The 18,655-nt window shown below is 38.4% G+C and overlaps 1 protein-coding gene across 28 annotated transcripts in view; it reads right to left on the bottom strand.

The window, feature by feature from the left end:
* CLASP2 (cytoplasmic linker associated protein 2) overlaps nucleotides 1-18,655 on the bottom strand; it is a 152,943-nt gene that overhangs the window by 96,654 nt on the left and 37,634 nt on the right. For 27 of the 28 annotated variants that reach the window (XM_032997385.2, XM_032997384.2, XM_032997387.2 and 24 more), the window contains exon 7: nucleotides 16,149-16,219. In XM_032997385.2, coding sequence (XP_032853276.2) covers nucleotides 16,149-16,219 — 71 coding nt within the window. Of the gene's footprint in view, nucleotides 1-11,374; nucleotides 11,478-16,148; nucleotides 16,220-18,655 lie in introns of those variants that run through there. The other variant, XM_042806488.1, reaches the window with a different exon arrangement.

Below are 18,655 nucleotides of genomic sequence, written 5' to 3'. Positions count from 1 at the left end.
TCATTATCAAACTGGGACTGTAATGTCAGCTTCACCCAGACTGCAAACAAAATTCATTTCTACAACGGAAGTCATAAAAGCCTAAATATAATCATTTCAAAACAAATCTATCTGAAGGATGCAAACACTCTTTCATTCTAGAATGGCCAGGTATTTTCATTCTACGTAATTTTAAAGGCCAAACTCTTTCAGCATATCAGATTTTACATATGCAAATAAACTCGACAGCTGATAAAACACTATCCGAACAGCATTTTACAACAAAGCTCTAAGCTACTAAAAAACAGGAATAAAAAGCTGTATGAATTGCTAGGAACATACAGAACAACTTAAATGAAAAGTACCATCAACTAAGGACACTGAACGTCAGTTAAACCTCACAAGACTGTTCTTGTACTCGGAATCTTAATTTTAAATCACAAGTCAGAAGAGTTTCAGAGGTAAGCATACCCCATAAACAAGAGCTTGGAATCCAGTACTGCCAAAACCTCCTGAAGAAACCTGATGAGCAACGAACGTTCTTACTCTAGTACAAGTTCTCTTCCAGATGGACAACTTCCAAGCATAAGATAAAAATTAAATTCATCAAAACGTTGCTCTTATATTCAGAAATCTGGAAACACGACATTCAACTTCCAAGCATTAGAAGTTTTCTCTAATAGAGGAAAGAGATCTGTACTGCAGCGCAGTGTCCTGTGGGTACCATGCAGCACGTGAACTGGTGTCAATGAACTGCTGGGCATTTCTACAAAACGCTTCGAAGGAGCCAAAGGAATGTTTCTAGTAAAAAACTCACTAAATCAACCTGCATAGACCTTAGAGTTTACCGCACTTTCAAAACTTGGGATTTACCAACGTTATTCTAAGATTAAATCCAGACACACTTGTTCAATTAGAAACACAGTCCAAAACTCTGAGCCACTGCAAAGGTTTAAATACTAAAATTCTTTAGGAACAAACTATGCAATTTGAACTAAAAATAACTAAAAGAGATGCAATATCTTTGTGCCTTGCAGCATTACTTTTTGGGGCCAGATTACAAATATGTAGTACCTGTTTTTTAAAGTATTTAGAGATACCAAAGGGTAAGTATCTGTGATCAAACTTGACACTTGAAGAACATCCTAGTACCCTCAATGCTAAAAATTTATAAACAACCTGTTTACTGTGATTGGAATATAGAGCAATATGGGTAATTATGACAAAGAAGAAGCTAAAAGTTTTCGTATCTAGAGAGAAAAATATTTTATTTTAAAATAAAGTAAAATACATTTCTTATTACTACAGCTCAAGCCTTTACCTTAGCTGATCTCAAGATTCATAGAATTAATGTGACGTTCAATATCTAACATTTTGTAAGTCACAGTCAGTAACAGAAGAAATACAGCATCATATACTTGGCTGTAGAAATAAAAGATCTATATTCTACTCCGAAGCAGCCAATTGGAAGGTTACAATAGATTGACAGTAGTCAAACCAGAGAACATAGTCTCTTTAGTAAAACTGCTTTTCAACTTTAACTTTTGCTGTAAAAACGTGCCTTTCCTCTATCCATTTTCCATTCTAGTACTGCTAACAGATACTACGTTTTTGAACTACTAACAGTTTCTCTTTCACACCACAAACTGTTTAGAATGACACAACTGCAAAAATTGTGCCCAAGCAAAACAACGACAAGCAGAGGAACTCCTTACATTTCCCAAGTCACTCCCACATCCTGCGCCTACCCAGACACCGACTGCCAGTCTCCCTCCAGTGATTTACAAACATGGACACCATCAGTTAGTTGGAACATCTGGGACTGGATCACGAGCTCAATTCCAGATGAACTGGTACAGCCTACAACAACTTCTCTCAAGCATGAAAATGAAGCCGCAAGCACTACAGATGCATCAGGTTAGTTGATCCTTCTAATCCATACTTGAAGCCAATGCCCCACATCATTTAGTGAGCACTTTATCCCTTACACATCAGGCATTCCATACAGCCCAAATCTGTTTGTCCTGACACAAAGGACAGGATTCATTTGCCTAAGCACAGCCATCTAAAACCAGTTTAGACAGTTCTGGGTATCCTGTCTAGCATTCCAGAAGGGCACAGATTTCTTGCAGGTCTCTTATGACCCTTGCTTGCTCCCCATGGCTGGTGAGGATACTGCAAGGCACCTCAAGTAGCACTCGATGCCTATATCTGGGCAACTGAATTGCACCCAACGTGTTTTAGATCTACCATAAGGGCATAATTTCTGGACATTCTCCCTGTGCCACAGCAGGCAGTGGAATCTCGAACCATTAGGACACAAACTGTCATTCAAAAAAAAAAAAAAAAAATCTGCTTTCAACAATGATGGAGCACAATTCTTCAGGAGATGACAGAGTGTAGCAACAGAAGTAACATGAGTCCTTACCAACGGATTTAACTTTACTTGACAGTACCTCCTGTTTCCCTCTGCATTCCTGAAGGAGGCAACTGGTACCTGTGATTCAGTGCCGGCAAATGGTTCTCATGGTCTGTGCAACATATTCTGATGCTCATCAGCAAAATCTCAAACTCTCACCAGAAGAGTCTCTGTTTTCCACTGTAAACTCACAGAGCAGGGGAGAGCATAAAACTTACTGATGAGAGATGTAGCTAAATAATACAGCTTGGTTCAAAAAAACCCCAATGTACCAAAGCCAATTGTAAAGCCAAATGTATTCCTTCACATGCTAGTTTTTCAGGCAGTTCCAGTGGACTAGTGTCTTCAAAAAAAAAAAAAAAAGCAGCAAGCACAGGGCCCAGCAGTCAGTAACAAGGCAAATATTTATCAGTTAAATTTACGCTGCTGATCCAATCTCAGATTCTGATAAAGTTCCCCTAACTTTTCAACAAGCAAAGTGGAGCACAGCTCTAATACATTCCACCCATCAGCACACAAAGAGGCTCCTGCCAGATGTGCTTGGGCTTTCATTTGTCCTGGTTTGGTTTTGTTTGGGTATTTGTAAACATGAATCTCAATTAAAAGGGCAAAAGAGAAAAAGCAAAACCGGAAAGAAGAGACTAGACCTGATAGAGACTTTTAGAAAATAACTATTTAGGAGTGGCAATGGCACTTGCCACAATAATTATCCACATTTCTTACAGGACTACTCTAATGATACTAATAATTTATCCATTTTCCTCAATGGTTTCATGAATATGTTCAGAAAATATTTAATTCACAAAAAATGTAACATATTCCAGTAGTTTTTTCCTGACCCCAAAGAAAAGCTAGTCTTACAGTTCATCTTACTAACGTCTAGCTGAAAGACAAGTTTTAAAGATAGGTTTCAAACAAAGCTGCAACAAGCCAGAAAAAGCACCTGAGCTCATTTTGCTCCCAAGCAAAGCTTCACAGCAATTTGTAGTTCTGGAATATCTCCTTCAAACTCAAGTAATTTTCTCATTTTTACCTACTGAAGTTGAAAACAGTTTCTGTAAATCTTGCTATATTTTTTAACTTTGCAGCACCTGCAAAATTATTTCCACAGTCCAAATTTGTTAAAATAAATAAATAAAAAAAAATCTTTAGTCAGTTTTAAATTCTTGCAATTGTATTTTCCTTTCCTGAACGCTAACTCAAAGCAACTTACTGAAAACTGGAGATACAGTCAACATTGCCATACTTTAGAAATCATCTATTTCACTTTATTTACAGCTCTTCTTGGGCATGTTTAATAGCCTTCTGAATCAACACCTGATAGTCTACAACCTATTAGTAACCAAAGCACAATTTTATCAGCAAAGGGGGAAGAGAAAGGTAGCTAGGGTCTCCAGAATTCATGGCAAGGCAACACCTAAAATAGGATTCAAGATTAAACAGCAAGATTTTTTAAAAGTACATACCTACTGTTAATTGTTCTTCAGCATTTGTACTACGTTACTGCGTTAGGCCACACCGCACTATGCCCAGCACTGAAATGGTAACAAGTAATGTGCCTTTTGGGCAGGGGGAAGGAAAAACAGTAGAGAAAGGACACAGCCACGCTTTGCAGAAGAAATTAAAGACTGATAATTTCAGACCATTTAAATACATTGTAGGTTGACTGAGGAGCTGTAACACAGAAAACTGATAGGAATACTCCTCTGTTTTAGCGCCAAGTAAAATATGCCCACCTCAGCGCAGGTGTTTTGCTTTCCTATGAAATATTAGCAGTAAAGATGAGAAGGGCAGTAACTTCTGAAGCAATCAAGACCTCTGGTAAATGAACAAGTACTCCTGAAGCAAGCCTCCCTATCCAGACACTGATTAAAATGAAATGAGGTCATTCACTTAAAATAGTAATAACCAGAAAAACATTTAAAACTTGAAGAGAATTTTTACTTGCTGCCTAGTAAATCTGTGAGCCACAAAACAGATTCATCATTTGTATCAAAAATTATGGTTTATTTAACTTCTGTAGCCTGTCTGAATTCAAACCTCATTTTTGGCCTAACACTTCACTCTGTTGCTTAAGTTGCCCTCTAAAAAGCTACCACTTCAAATATTTTCTTGAAGTATAAACCCCGCTACTCACCTTTAAAATATGCTGTAACTCAACAGCTAGCCTTTGCTCAGTAGGCCTGGTTTTCATTACCGAGGCTCCAGAAGTAATTTTATTTCTTTCTTCACAAACTGCCTTGGCTTGTACATCAAGTATCTACTCTCAATAGCACCAATATTTTCTTCAATGAATCTAATGACCTATTTTAAACCCAATATATTTAATATGAAAACACATTATATTCAGAATCCACTATCCATAAATTGCAATAACATCACCAGCATTATCGATACAGTTAAGGTTCAGGAAAATGAGAAAAAAGGATCATCATTTCCGTATTTGTACATCAGTCAAACAACTGATATCCATTGCGGAAGAAACCATTTGTGTTATTTCCAATACTTAATTCATTCACACAGAAACACTTGGGAGTCTAATGATTTGATTTTTCAAGTTATCATTTACTTTACAGCAAAGGAAGGAGAGGCAGACATAGGGACCATGTTCATTCACCTTTAACATATATCACGCGTACGTGATAGCTAAGGGCTATGTGGTATGTATCATACAATATCTATAAGAAGGTTTGCAAATGGTGTACTTAAGTTGTGATCTACTATTAGAGGCTGACAGTAACACATTTACTTCTATCATCAGAGAAATTATTTTAGTATCAAACGCTTGAATTACTTTTTAGCGTGGCCAATTTCTGTGTGTTTAACTCCATTTGTACCTTGAAAATGTAAAACAACAAGACAGATTCACAAATAAAACACAGGTCCTAGAAGCAGAAAGTGTAATACACAGTAGATAAGATGCAGAAAGATTTAGTTTTCTAAATTTACCTTAAATCCCTGTAATTCAGGAATTAAAAAATACTATTAATCTCTGAACATGAAAAAGTACACACCACAGAATAAAAAGGGTTGTTAACGGTCTTTGAGCTCACTCAGCAATCTCTTCTCTGCCTCACATATTCAGAAGTGGAGATCAATTACAGCAAAGATAATTTGAATTTACTCTCAATGCTGCAACTTCACTGTAGGTGACAAAACCTGTGGTTTTAAGAGAACAGGCTCTCCTCAAACTGGACTTCTCATAAGACACTAAAAACCTCCCATCATCTGGAAAACCTGAAGTGTCTGGTATACAGCCAGGCAGCTTTAGTAGCTGCCATTTCTCCTCTTTTTTGAAAGTGTCATCCAATCCCAAAATAATACATACTGACTGCTTCCCTCAGTGTTTCTAAATAGTTTGCAAAAGTCAGCTCAACACCACAAAGATATTTTAGACAAAAACAATCTACACACAAATGCTTTTGACCTTTAAGTTCAGCAGCAAACCTCATATTGGGTAAGTTGATTGACCAAAGGACTTTTATCAGGTCAACGCAGAAAACAATTCACGATAAAACGGTATTTCATCAAATATCAATCTACTTAAGTTAATTGTTTCAGTGACCATGGAACATCATGGAGATCTTGACATTTGATGAAAAACGTCTAATTTGAAGAATGTAAGTTTCTTCTGCAGACTGTTAAGAACGTGGCTGTGCATCTTCATCCCCTCTGACCTTTCCTCAGGCTTCAACTACCCATAACTTGGAGGGCTTTTAAGAGTTCCCCAGTTGAAGAGAAGAATTTTCACATCAATTAAATACATGCGAAGCTGTACCACAGAACTTTTAAACCAGTAACCATGAAAATCTTCTTGTATATACTCCACATAGCTCTGCAACTCCTTTGAGTTTTAAATTGTAGTTACTTCTTGTAAGAATCTACAGGCATAGTTGGCTTTCAAAAGGCTCTTTCAAGTTAAGCACTGCTCTTCCCTGCTGTGCTACAAAAGCGTGTTTTGATGAAGGAGCTGGGAAAGAACACACAAAACCCCAAACACAAATCTTTAAAACTAAGGTACTTTTCGAACTACAGTATACAGAGTGGAATTTCTGGTTCAGGTGAATACTACAGCAGAACCTTCACCTCTGAAGGCATTTCAGGCACCTGAAATGATCCAGTTATATCTTACTTGCTCATTGATATTTACTACTTTATTAGACTTTATTAGAAATAATATATAACAGTAAGGTAAAACTCATATTTAATGCATAACAAAGATGAAAATTAACACTGCAAGGCAAATACTCAGTTAGTCATGTGAAAGAATCTTGCAAAATCTGTCAAAGAAAATCCTTACTAGACTTTAAATTTCTCCTTGGGCTGTTGGCAATTCTAATGCTTATTTCAAAACTTTTTTTTTTTAAAGGCAAAATAAAAAAAAAAAAACAACATAGTACTAGTAATAGTCTGAAATAATCAAAGGTGTTTCAAAACAATGAGGATATCAGCTGAAACACCAAAGGATTTTTTTTTCCCTTACGTAACTTCTTAAAGACAAATGGAAACAGACTCCAAAAGCAACCAACACTTTTGGATGTCAGATTAAACATGTCCAGAAGTCTTTTCAGTGGACTGGTGTTTCACATTTAATGAGAACAACAATCATCACACCACCACCACCAAGTTCCCCAGAACTGAACACCAAAGATTCCTTGACACTTTAAAAATGCCATTTAGAGAAAGGAAGGAAAAACTTACTTGTAGCTATTATTCTAGAATATTAAAAACTCAAGTGCAGTTATCACTCTAGAATCTAGAACGCTGGTTTTGAAAAAAATAACTGTGTGTGTCATATGTTTGCAGTTTTGTTCTTTAAGTAAGAAATGCTCTGAGTTGCATACTTCTTCCTTGAATTATTTTTTTTGTTCTCATCAGTGTGCTGTATTCATCCCTTCTCTGAGTAGAAACTGTGTCTTTTCATATAGCCCTTGGGTTGTTTACACATTCCGTCCCTCTCCTACTCAGGTTTTTCACTGGTCCCACTGTTCTTTTACTGCTATTAGCAACGGTTTGTGCACTTTACAGAGAAAACACTACTCTGAATCTATGTTAATCACTGGGAGTAGCATATGACCTGAACGGGAAAAGCAGCTTTGCACTGGTTTGGTTCAGAACAGCAGCCAAATTCCAACTCGGGGTTATCTGCCCTTCCTCTCTCAGGCACCGTGAGCAAAGCCATTTCCCAAACCAGTGTGCCCACCCACTGCTAATAGTGGAAGAGGAGGGGTGTGGAGCATTTACAGGGAAAGGAGCCAGTGCAGGCCCAGTCACCGTATTAAAAACACAGGCCCAAAGGGAAGTGAAAAGGGAACAAGCGATGCATTTCTATTCCCCAGAAAAAAATTCTGCTAACATCTTTTTGTTTTTTTTTTCTCCTCAGGGAACAGCTCTGAATGGTACAAAGCACCACAGTTACATTACATCCTGCCTGATTTCTAGGCCAGTTTAGCAATTGCCTTGTGACCATCATTCACAGGAATCTTTTGGTTTAAAAAGCCTCTGCTCTCTCTTACCATAGTGAAGGAAAATCAGAAATACACATAAGAAATACATATGCACTACTATTATTTATATATATATTTTAAATCAAGATAATGTCTCAAACATCACTAGAACCCCTGTACCTTTATTATATCCAATCTTTTTTTCAGTCAAAAGTAAAATATTAAAGCTGTACATCATCCACATTTTTCAGAAACGACTAATCAGATTAAAGATTTAGGAAGACAGCCTCTTCTCAGAAGAACATCAAGGAATGGAAGATAATTGTTCTTGTGCTCTAGGACCATGCATATATTAATGAAGTATTTTGAAAGAAGACAAACCCCATCATTTGATATGCATATGTAGTAAGATATAAGGATAATTCCTATTCATAAACCAGTCACACCCTTTATCAACTGAAATCTGACAACTGCTTGAAGTCATGAAACATCATTGCATTGTATGCCATTTAAATAAAAAATCCACTAATAAATAAAGCAGGTTTATCTCGTTCATTATATGATTCAAAATAGCATACTTAGTATATACTACTGCAACAAACGTGTGCACCAAATATGTCCTCTTACAAAGCTGATTATATGCTTTTAGATAGCCCTCAAATACCTTATGTCTGCTACCACAGTACGTTTAGTACATCTTAACAAACCTTATGTCTAACCTTCCCTTCGTGGCCCCTCATAGTTTTAGGCAGATAATTTTGTCCTTATTCTAATTACCTTGTTCAACTGGGAGCAGGACAGTCCCTTACCTGTGGAATAACCAAGCAGCCTAGTGCAGACCAACAAGGTGATGGAAGCTGCTGAATCACAAACCCTGAAGGGAGCGCACAACGGGTCACACTGATTTTCTGTCAGCCACCTCCTCAACACCCTAATCTGGTTACCAGCGGATAAGGGCAGAAAGGCATTAACCTCTCCAAGGAACAACAAATCCAGAGTGAGGAACACTTCCTGACTGGATTTCCTCAGCAGCCTCAGAACACAACTGGCAGGTCACACAGACCTACGCTCACAGAACGATGTGAAATGCCTCTAAGGCTGAGGTAGTGCCTGCTTTCCCACTGGCACGCAGTCAGTACAGTAGCAGTAACAGTCCAATTGTTCACTGGGCCACAAACAGTACTATTTTTTTCCCTCTACATTCTTCCAACAAAAGACTGGAGAGTTTGAGATAGTCAACATGGGAGCAAAGAGAAAATCTAGCTCTTCCCTTTAATCTTTACTTGAGAAATCAGATTAAGAATCAACCTTTAAGCACCATGTTTTATTTGCATTTCTGCTTGTGCTTAAGAAAACTGAAAAAAAAAAAAAAAAGGAAAAAAAAAATCCAAAAGGTTACAATAAGCTAGTGTCGCATTAAGATAAAATGTTGAAATTACCACCTCCATTAATATGCTCCAATGCAGCATTTCCCAACATACTCTATGCAATTTTCTAACATATCTAGGCTGATCAAGTGAGCAAACCAAGTAAGTAAAAAAAAAAAACAACACATCTCTTCTCTGAAATACCTGCACAACACCTTCCAGAAAATCTGCAGTCTCACAAATAGTAAGTTAAACATACATACTGGCCACAATGAAGTGACATTTTGTTAAGAAAAGACATTTCTCAAAGGCTACAGAATCACTGACTTTTTAAAACAGATTGTTTTCTCTATGTTGCATATATTAGGAGGATGTATAAAATATTTGCAAAACAAAAGACCATGGCAAAACCTACATAAAATTCAGAAAAAAGATCAAAAAGTTTTCCTAACAGTAACTAGGGTTTTGTTTTCCCTAGCAGTTTCATAACACAACGTCAGAATATTGAATTCCTTGTAAATGTGGTAAGCAGTAGTTTTAAGAGACCAACAGCTACATAATCATCCTACGCACTGTTAATTGTATCTGGCATTACTGCTCAAAGCTCCTACACAGAGCGTCAGCTGACTGCCTGAACAGTACTTTGTTCTTCGTCCCTTTGTTAATGGCGAATTAGATTATACAGGAGAGAGCTCCACAACCACCTTCACTTTATAAACCCCAACCATTACAGAACCACAAAAATCCTACAGCTTTGCCTAGGGAATACAGTTATTTCTTAGCATGCTACAACTTGCATCCTTAATCTGCAGATTACCACAATCCATGTTTACACCCTGGAGAACTGTGTTGTTTCCCAGGAAGGAAACAAAGACAAAGACAAACATTCCTAGAAAAAAAAAAATCTCAACAAGAAAGGGCTTATTACACTTTCAGTTCTACAAAGACCACGACTTGCCCTGCATCTTTCAGATGACACAAAAATACAAACATCAGAGAACTGCCCATAATTTTTTACACTATACAGTCGAGCCTTAATTTCACTGGTCTGATCACACAGATTATCTCTTTCAGTCTCTAAAGTATCAGAAAACTAAGTGAAAAACATACATTTCAGACCCTTTCTTAAGGCATCCTTTCTCAGGGCTCTTACTGCTGATGCTTTAGCAAATTCAGATAAAAGACCCACCTTGATCTAAGTACATGATCTTTACAAGACCATCTTCCTCAATGTTATTTAAAACTATACACATAATCATTTGTAAAAGCACTGCCCTCCTACTACATTCCTAAACTTGCTGCAAGTCAAATGAACACTTCTCAAGTTCCTCTAAAAATAACAATGAGTATGTAGAAAATCGTCAAGTTATTAAGCTCAAAGTACCTGGCTGTCATGACAAACCAAGAGATGTGATAAAGATAAAACATATGTCCAGTTTTTAATCAAAACACAACAATATTGTGTGTATTGATTTACTGACCTACTTTCCATTGGTTTGTGTAACGATACCCCTGTGCAGTGAAGGAAATGTAGTAACATCCCATGTCTTGAATAAATGCATATTCCTAGCCCCAAAAGCAAGGCACTTCTATGGCTATCCTGAATTACTATAAATTTCTTCACAGAACAGCGAGGATTCACATACGTTTGTTTACAGTGCGGTATAGTAAATTCAGTCTTATCTTCCGGAGCTGGCTACGACACGGAACACCGAGACAAGAGGGGGTAAACAGAACGCCAACATCAACATGCAGAGTGGAAACTGCCAGGCGTTGTAAATAATTAAGACCACGGAGCATCCCAGAGTCGCAACACGGTTAAAATTTTAAGAAAGGAGCGGAGCCGCCGCGCTCGGTGCCCAGGGCACCCTCCGGCTGCGCCCCCCAGGCGAGGGTGTCACCCCGGGGACTCACCGCCCCTCACTCCAGCCAAGACCCGGCTCTGGGAAGGGCGGGAGGCGAGGAGCGCAGCCCGGACGCCCGCCCGCCTTCTCCCCCTCAGCGGCGGGGCACGGCCCGCCGCCGGCCGGCCCCTCCGGCCACCGAGCGCCCTGCGCGGCGAGGCGGCACCGCTCCCCGGGGCTCCAAACCACCAACCGCTCCCCCCCCCGCCCCCCCCCCCCCGGCCGGGGCAGCGGCGGTTCCCCCGAGGCAACACTCACCGTCCCCCACAGCCATCATGCCGCGGCGGTGCCGGCTCCCTGCCGCAACCAGCCGCCGCCGCCCCGCTTCAAAATAGCAGTCCCCGCCTCGCGCGGGAACCCCCTCCTCCTCTTCCTCCTCCCAGCCCGCCCCGTCCCACCGGGGACTTTTACTGCGCTCCTCCGACCCCGCCGCGGCCTGCCCGGCCCTTCCGCCCCGGCGGCCCCTGACACCGAGGGAGCGCTGGGCCCGCCCGGAGCGGGGGGGGGGGGGGGGGGGGGCGGAAAACCGCGCAAGAGCCTTCTGCTGCTGCCTGCGCAGCTGCCCGGGTTAGGGCAGGCATGCCACAGGAAAATAATAATAATAAAAAAAAAAAAAAAAAAAAAAAAAAAAAAAAAGCAATCAATCCAAAAATTAACAAAATAAACCAAACGCACAGGAACTAAGTGACAGCTCGTTGAAGAACGGTGCTTTCTGATGAGAGTAGTCGGAAATTCCCACAAAACTTTACGAGAAACAGCCTTTTAAGGCACGCGTGCAACAGATGCTGGAGAGCATTTTGCAGCAGTGTGGGAACCTGGTGTTCACAGTTTATTCCCAAATCTGTGTTTCAAGTGACACACACTGAAGGCAGAGTGCAGTCCAATGAAGTGATTAAAAAAAAAAAAAAAAAAAGAAAAAAAGTAATTCTGATGTAGTGCACGTTGCCTAAGGACCAGGTGTGAAGGCAGAGGCCACAGCGGTGGCACGCCGCGGGCTGGCAGCGCGGCTGAGCCACGTGGTTGCAGGAGCTGGGGCACAGCTCCCCGGAGCAAGAAACCAAAAACTCACCCCCAAGTTCCTTAAAAAACAGGGGAAGCATCAGCCTGATGAGGCCCTTTACTTCCAAACAGGCTTAAACCAACCGTTACACTTCACTGCTCAGTAAGTTTTCCTATTTAAAATTATAAACCAGCAATAACAACACCTGAAATTTAAAATTATGTGGCTACATACAGACCATTCTCATTGAGCAAGGAGAAGAAACACAGGTAGCTCAAAACCCTATAAAATAATTGTGGCAGCTATCACTACTTCCCGTATTTCCTGAACTATATACATTATTACTGTGCCACACTTGTGAGCTCTGTCAGAGTATGTCGTCATTGTCTCCATAGTGACTATATTTGCAAAAAGAAAACAGCAAAGAAAAATAAAAAACCAAGAGCATAATGTGGAAAAACAGATACAGATTTGTGCTATGGATTTCTGACTTTTTTTTTTTTTAAATAACGTATCTCCCTCCCAACTGCGATGCTAACATCACTGTATCCTACCTGTCACGTTTTATGTCTGTAAAGCTAACACTATGAGGCATACCATTAAAATGGGAAAATTGCATGGGTTGAATAGAGATGTACAATTTATATTCACCTCAAATCATCTTGTCTGCTGAATGAGGCACAGTAGGGGGCTCATTATTATTATTTTCCCTACTTTTCTTTTAATTCCCTGTCTCAAAATTTACACTACTATCCTATATAGGAGAGTGTTTAAATTCTCTTAGAGAAAACAGTATTTACAAATCTCAGGCAGCAGAAACAAGTGCTTTTGCAGCTTTGAGATTGGTTGCCAGTTCTGTTTCCATAGAAATGAACATTCGTTTGCTGAAAAATGGGGAGGTCCTTTAAAGAACCTTTTTCAGTTTGCAAGGGATACCTATATTTCTGGTGGAGTAAAAGGGCAAAACTGGCAGCACGCCTAAGATTTTTTTTACAGGCAAACATCCTGATACGGTTCTCTTAATATGCAACATCATTATGAATGTAAACAAACCCCAAGGTTTTCAGAGCAGCTAATTCATTTGTGTAATACACATTAAAAAAATTATGCCTGCTTCTACTATCCCCATCTGAGGGCAAGGGAAGATAGGAGAAAATTAAAAGAAAAGAAAAGAAATCAAAGGTCAATTGGAGAGGCAAGTTAATAGTGTGCTATTATTTAAGCTTGTAAGTCATCCTCATCAAGCAAAAGCACTGAAACTCTTGCCCGGTGCCCTTGTTAGACACAGTGCCTGTTGGCTTTTGAAACTCCTTGCTACATCCTGCCCCGATTATTCCATCCATACTTGTTTCAAGATGCTTTTCACCTCGTCTACCCTCCCAGAGGATGTGTCAGTCTCTAACAGGGTAACTTATTGCCTTCCACCTCTTCACAGCTTCCCCAGGGATCAGATTCAGCAAAGGAAGATGCTAACACAAGACTAGAAGAACTGTTCACACTAGGTTCACTCTAACACAGTCACAAGGATAACAAGATATTAAGTCTACCAGTGTGCATAAGAATGCAGGTACAATATCTTTTTCTCTTTTCCCTGTATTTCTCCCACATACCTAAGCATACCAATACAATGTTTTTAAAACCTGTCATGTGTTTTATCACATTAGTACATTTTTTAAAAAACATATATTTGATTATTAAAATACTATAGAAAACATTATTGTATTCAGATTGTTTAACACTGCAAGTTTTGAGGATTTTATTCCTTTTTCTTATTTTTTTCCCCACATAAGTAGAGGCTGAACAACGAGACTGAACAACTGACATCATTATTATTTGATAGAAGAATCCTAAATCACAGCTCTAGATTCTCAGAAACTAGGTTATCACCACAAAGATTTACTATGAAGAAGCTGTTATCTTCCACAGTTGGGATCAGCAAGCCCTTCCCTATACATCACACACTGAAGAGAACCCTCACCAGTACAGTTAACTTACTGGGGCAAGTAACTCCATCTGGCAAAAAGCCATTCCTTTCGCTGGTAAAAAGGTCCACTACAGAGCTGCACCAGGCTAACTATATTAAAGCCTATTGAAAAGGTTTTTTCCCCCCTACCCCCACCTTTGGAAACATAACCCTGTTCCCCGTTACCTTCCCAAACCCTACTTCAAAATACCCAAAACACTCAACAAAAAGAAAATCCTCAACACTGTAACAGATGTATTTAGACATTAAAATTTGGCCTTTACGCAGAGATGTTTCAAAAAGCTCCTAAAAGAGAAGTTGGTAACAAGGCTACAGGAATTCAGCAGTAACTTCCAATCTACACATGCAAGCAGTAAGTACAAATTGTCCTTCAGAGAATAATGAGGGACAAAGCCAAAACAAAATACTAACAGTGAAAAAGTACGTTTTCAATAACATCAAAAAATTGTCTAGATGGATGGAACAGATAATCTGAATTCAAGCAAAAATACTGAAACCAACGTACTAGAGGGATTTTGTTTGTATGGTACCAAAACAGCATCACAGAAACTTTTGCATAGAAATTGCCACCTACAAGACAAAATAAATGGTTTATACTGCTGTAGATCAGCATTCATATCTTCATTTTACAGATGAGATAAAAATGGCTTAAAGAAAACTAACCGTAATCGGCTCTCTTAAAATAGAGAGAAAAAAGCTGAGAAGTGCTATGTAAACTAGTCCAGCAATGTTGTATTTATATTTTCATATATATTTAAATTATTTCAATGCATTTATATTCCCTCATGTAACTTTCTCCATTCTCCTGAGAAATACCAACAGATAAAAATACATGTAAAAGGCATCTTTGAACCTCTCAAACCTATGCAGCTGTATTAACTTTAAATGCAAAAGATAATACCCTTCTACAATGCGTAAATTTACAGTCTAACAGAACATTTATGTAAACATTTCACCTCCAAATTAGTATGTTTTCTTTTCGTTGTGTTTTTTTTTTTCTTTTTAATATGAATCCTTACAAATCTATTTTTGTATTAAGTGTTCAAGAATAGCAATGTTTTATTTCAAAGCGGAATGCAGCATACAAACTCTTTACTACCTCAAAGAAAGGGCTGTAAAAACACAAGTCCTTAGAACCTACAGTCTCTTCTGTTTTCACACTAGTAGGAAAAGGGTGTGAATATTTGAAATGAAAAGGTGTATTTGAGGACATTAACAAATCACATTTATTCCTCTAAGTATTTCTATTCTTCCATAGTTAACACTTTTTAGGTCTAGCAGAGCCTCCTTTTCAGTCAGCATAGTTGCTTTGAGAAGAAAATGAACATCAGAAAACCCTCCCTTAGAAAACACATCTACTGATTCCTTGCAGAAGACAATGAAGCTTTCAAAAACAGCCATATTAAAGCCACTGACACAACATCTCCCTTGTGCTCTTACATAACAGTCGTCTTCTTAAATTATACTTTTAAATAAGAAGGAATGATAGTTTTGCTCTTTCGTACTATATCCAGAATGCAGTAGGAAGCAACAAGGATTCTCTGCACAACAGGTTGTCTTTTCATGAAACACACCACAAGAGAAGAGCTCAAACTGAGCAAAGACTAAGTCTTAACTTCAACATTTATGTCTTTGAATGCTGCGGTCATCTATTTCTGTAATTTAAAACTCCATGTATTATAATCATTATTTGTCATTTTAAATTACCATTTTCTTTTAGAAACAAAGTGTAATAGAGGATAACGGTTCGTCTCATCTTTTTTCCCAGGCATGAATACTCTGCAGCTTTCTTGTATCCCCTACTGAGCACACATGTAACTTGTTAAAATTCACTGCTTGTTTCCATGAAATTTCAACACCTTCTCCAACTCTACTCTGACTGCAGCCCAGCAAATACTTTCAGTAATACGGTATCAGTTTGTTTTACTGTCTTTTTTAGTATTTACATATGTTTCTAGTCATCATCTCACATTGATAATACTGGTATTTAAATTTTTATCTTGTATTACTCTAAAGCTGATTATAAATATACGAACTTTCATACTCACCACTGATGCTACTTAGAATCATATTTCCAGAGTTTTTTACTTCATCAAATTTTGCAAAGATTGTTTGCAACCTGTAAAGAACAACAACGAAATATTTTTACACCTCTGAAATCTCCCAGGTTACTGGTAAAAACAGAAATCAGGTTATTATCATATATAACACAGTAACAGAGACTGTACAAGGGATTAAGAGTATCAGGAAAAAATTCCTAAATGACTCCTCTTAAATTAGTTGAGCGTATTCACACAAAAGCACAGAAAACTAAGTCAACATAGCAAAGAACAAAACTGAACGTTATTAGCATGATTAAAAATAAGTAAAATTCTAAAGTTCAGGTTGAGTAACAGCATATATTGGGTTAAGATAACCATGGTATTATTCTATTTATACACAACACTAAAAGGCAACAATTTGAACTATGGAATGTTCATGTGGGAAAAATAGGGATTACTATTTAATGTGTTGTGAGACAGTTGCTAATTTTCCTCAAAATTTACTGTTTCATTATGAAAATACTTTTGTAGTAATTTGCACTTCCACGGGAAAAAAAAAAAAAAGATAAATACTTTTTTAATACTTTTTTCTAAACTTAAGGAACACTAAACACTTCAGTTATGTTCAACACGCACTCCACTGGTTCAAACTCTCACGATAGAAAACACACTGCAAGTGGTTAGCTACACTGCAAGCACTTGGCTACATGTAGATAGCCAAAAAAAAAAAACCACCCCAAAAAACCTCTACATTTGCAATCTAGTCCCACAAGGTAAAAAAATGTAATGCAAGCAAGAAAGCTGGCAAAATACTAAACTGCCATTTCTCATCACTTCTGCAGAAAACTCAATAAAAGCAGTGGAAGTATCTCAGAAGAAATGTGACCCACACACTAGCAGTAGGCTTGTACTGACATAATACACTGTTCAGCTGCAAACAATTGAGAATATTTTCTTACATTTCTCCAAAGACTTCTCTGCATTTTAGACTACTCAGAATACAGTAATATTCAACACAATATGCAACAAGACTAGCATGAATGAATCCTGACCTTAAATGCAGAGACTTATGAACTACAAATCACATGATGATCTGCAACTCTCCAAACAGGTACATTTCAGCTACATTACCAGTACCAGAGACTGTATTACCCAACTCAAAACTTGCTAAAAGAGCAAATAGTTAAAGGCTCTGTTTACAACTCACAATCCAAACTGTTTTAAGACAAACCACAAAAAATGGGTAAGAACAGTGCTTGGGTATGAAAATTCTCACGGTATGTGAAGGAGCAAAGTCAAGGACACACAAAGATTTAACTTCAACATTCCCTTATGCACAGACCACCACCTTTACTCAATGATCCGTGCAGAGAAGCTGTGCCCTCTCACTGCACAGTCTACCGTCTCTGACACACTGCACACGCCTTTCACTCACTGGTACCTCACTTCTCTAATAATGAAGAATGTGGTGAGATCAGGAAACGCAGAAAGACAACAGCATAAAAACGTCTGAGCCTTTCACCCCATTTTCCAATGTTTTAGGACTCTCACAATGTGTTACTTTTACTCCCCAAATACTTAAAAGCAGTCTGCTACAGAACAAATTCATCCTGGTCTTAACAGGCCCACAATAAGAATTACCTGGATTTAGCTGAGAATTCCACAAAAAGGCTTACCCTACCGCAAGCATCTAAAAAAACAAAACCAAAAACCCCCTTAATTGTGGAAGTTAATAACCCATAACACAAACCAGCAGTTATTCCACCACGTCAACTTATCTCAAAACTAGATGTAGCTCAGTAGTAGTTTGCCTAATCTTCCCCTAACACACCTGTCAGTCTCCTCTCTGGAACCTATTATCCTCCCCCTTTTGCGCCGTCATTGCATTTACAACCACTGCAGCCACAGCAAAATGCCTGAAATGGCAGCAACTCACAAATGTCAGACTACGTTGCTTTAATATTAAGCCTCAGTCTTTAAATGAAAAGGTCAATTTGTAAACCAAATGCAATTTACACCAAAATGTTTTTTTCGCACTTACACTTAAAAAAGGAAAACTACAGTTAATATAGGAAATGCTTTTTGGGTACTTGCATTTACTAATGACGCACAGAATCCCATTAACCCGCTATGTGCTTTCCAACATACAAAGTGAAAAGATAAACCAAGAAGCAATACAGATAGTAGTGCATCATGCCATCTTGCTTTCATAAAAGGAAGTTAATGTATTTGCTTTGTACGTACCACAGGAAGTATTTTTACTGTTTACAGTGGTTCCAAGTTCTCCCCTCAACACTGCTGGATTCCATGCCAAACCACTGCACTGTTTGCCTAGTTAATGAAGAGGACTTAACACTACATCTGAAAGGCTGAAACTTGTCCTGAGAGAAGCTGAACATGAAGATTACAGAGATTAACAGTTTTCCTTTAAAATTTCACTTTATTTTTTATATCCTGCTAGGCTGATGTTATGCATTTGACACCTGTATTTCAGAGAATTCACAAGATAAAAA

This window comes from Tyto alba, unplaced genomic scaffold, assembly GCF_018691265.1.
Source record: "Tyto alba isolate M040663 unplaced genomic scaffold, T.alba_DEE_v4.0 Super-Scaffold_46, whole genome shotgun sequence".
Lineage (NCBI taxonomy): Eukaryota > Metazoa > Chordata > Aves > Strigiformes > Tytonidae > Tyto > Tyto alba.
Note: the sequence above shows the minus strand (reverse complement) of the source record. Positions and strands in the feature narration are given on the sequence as shown.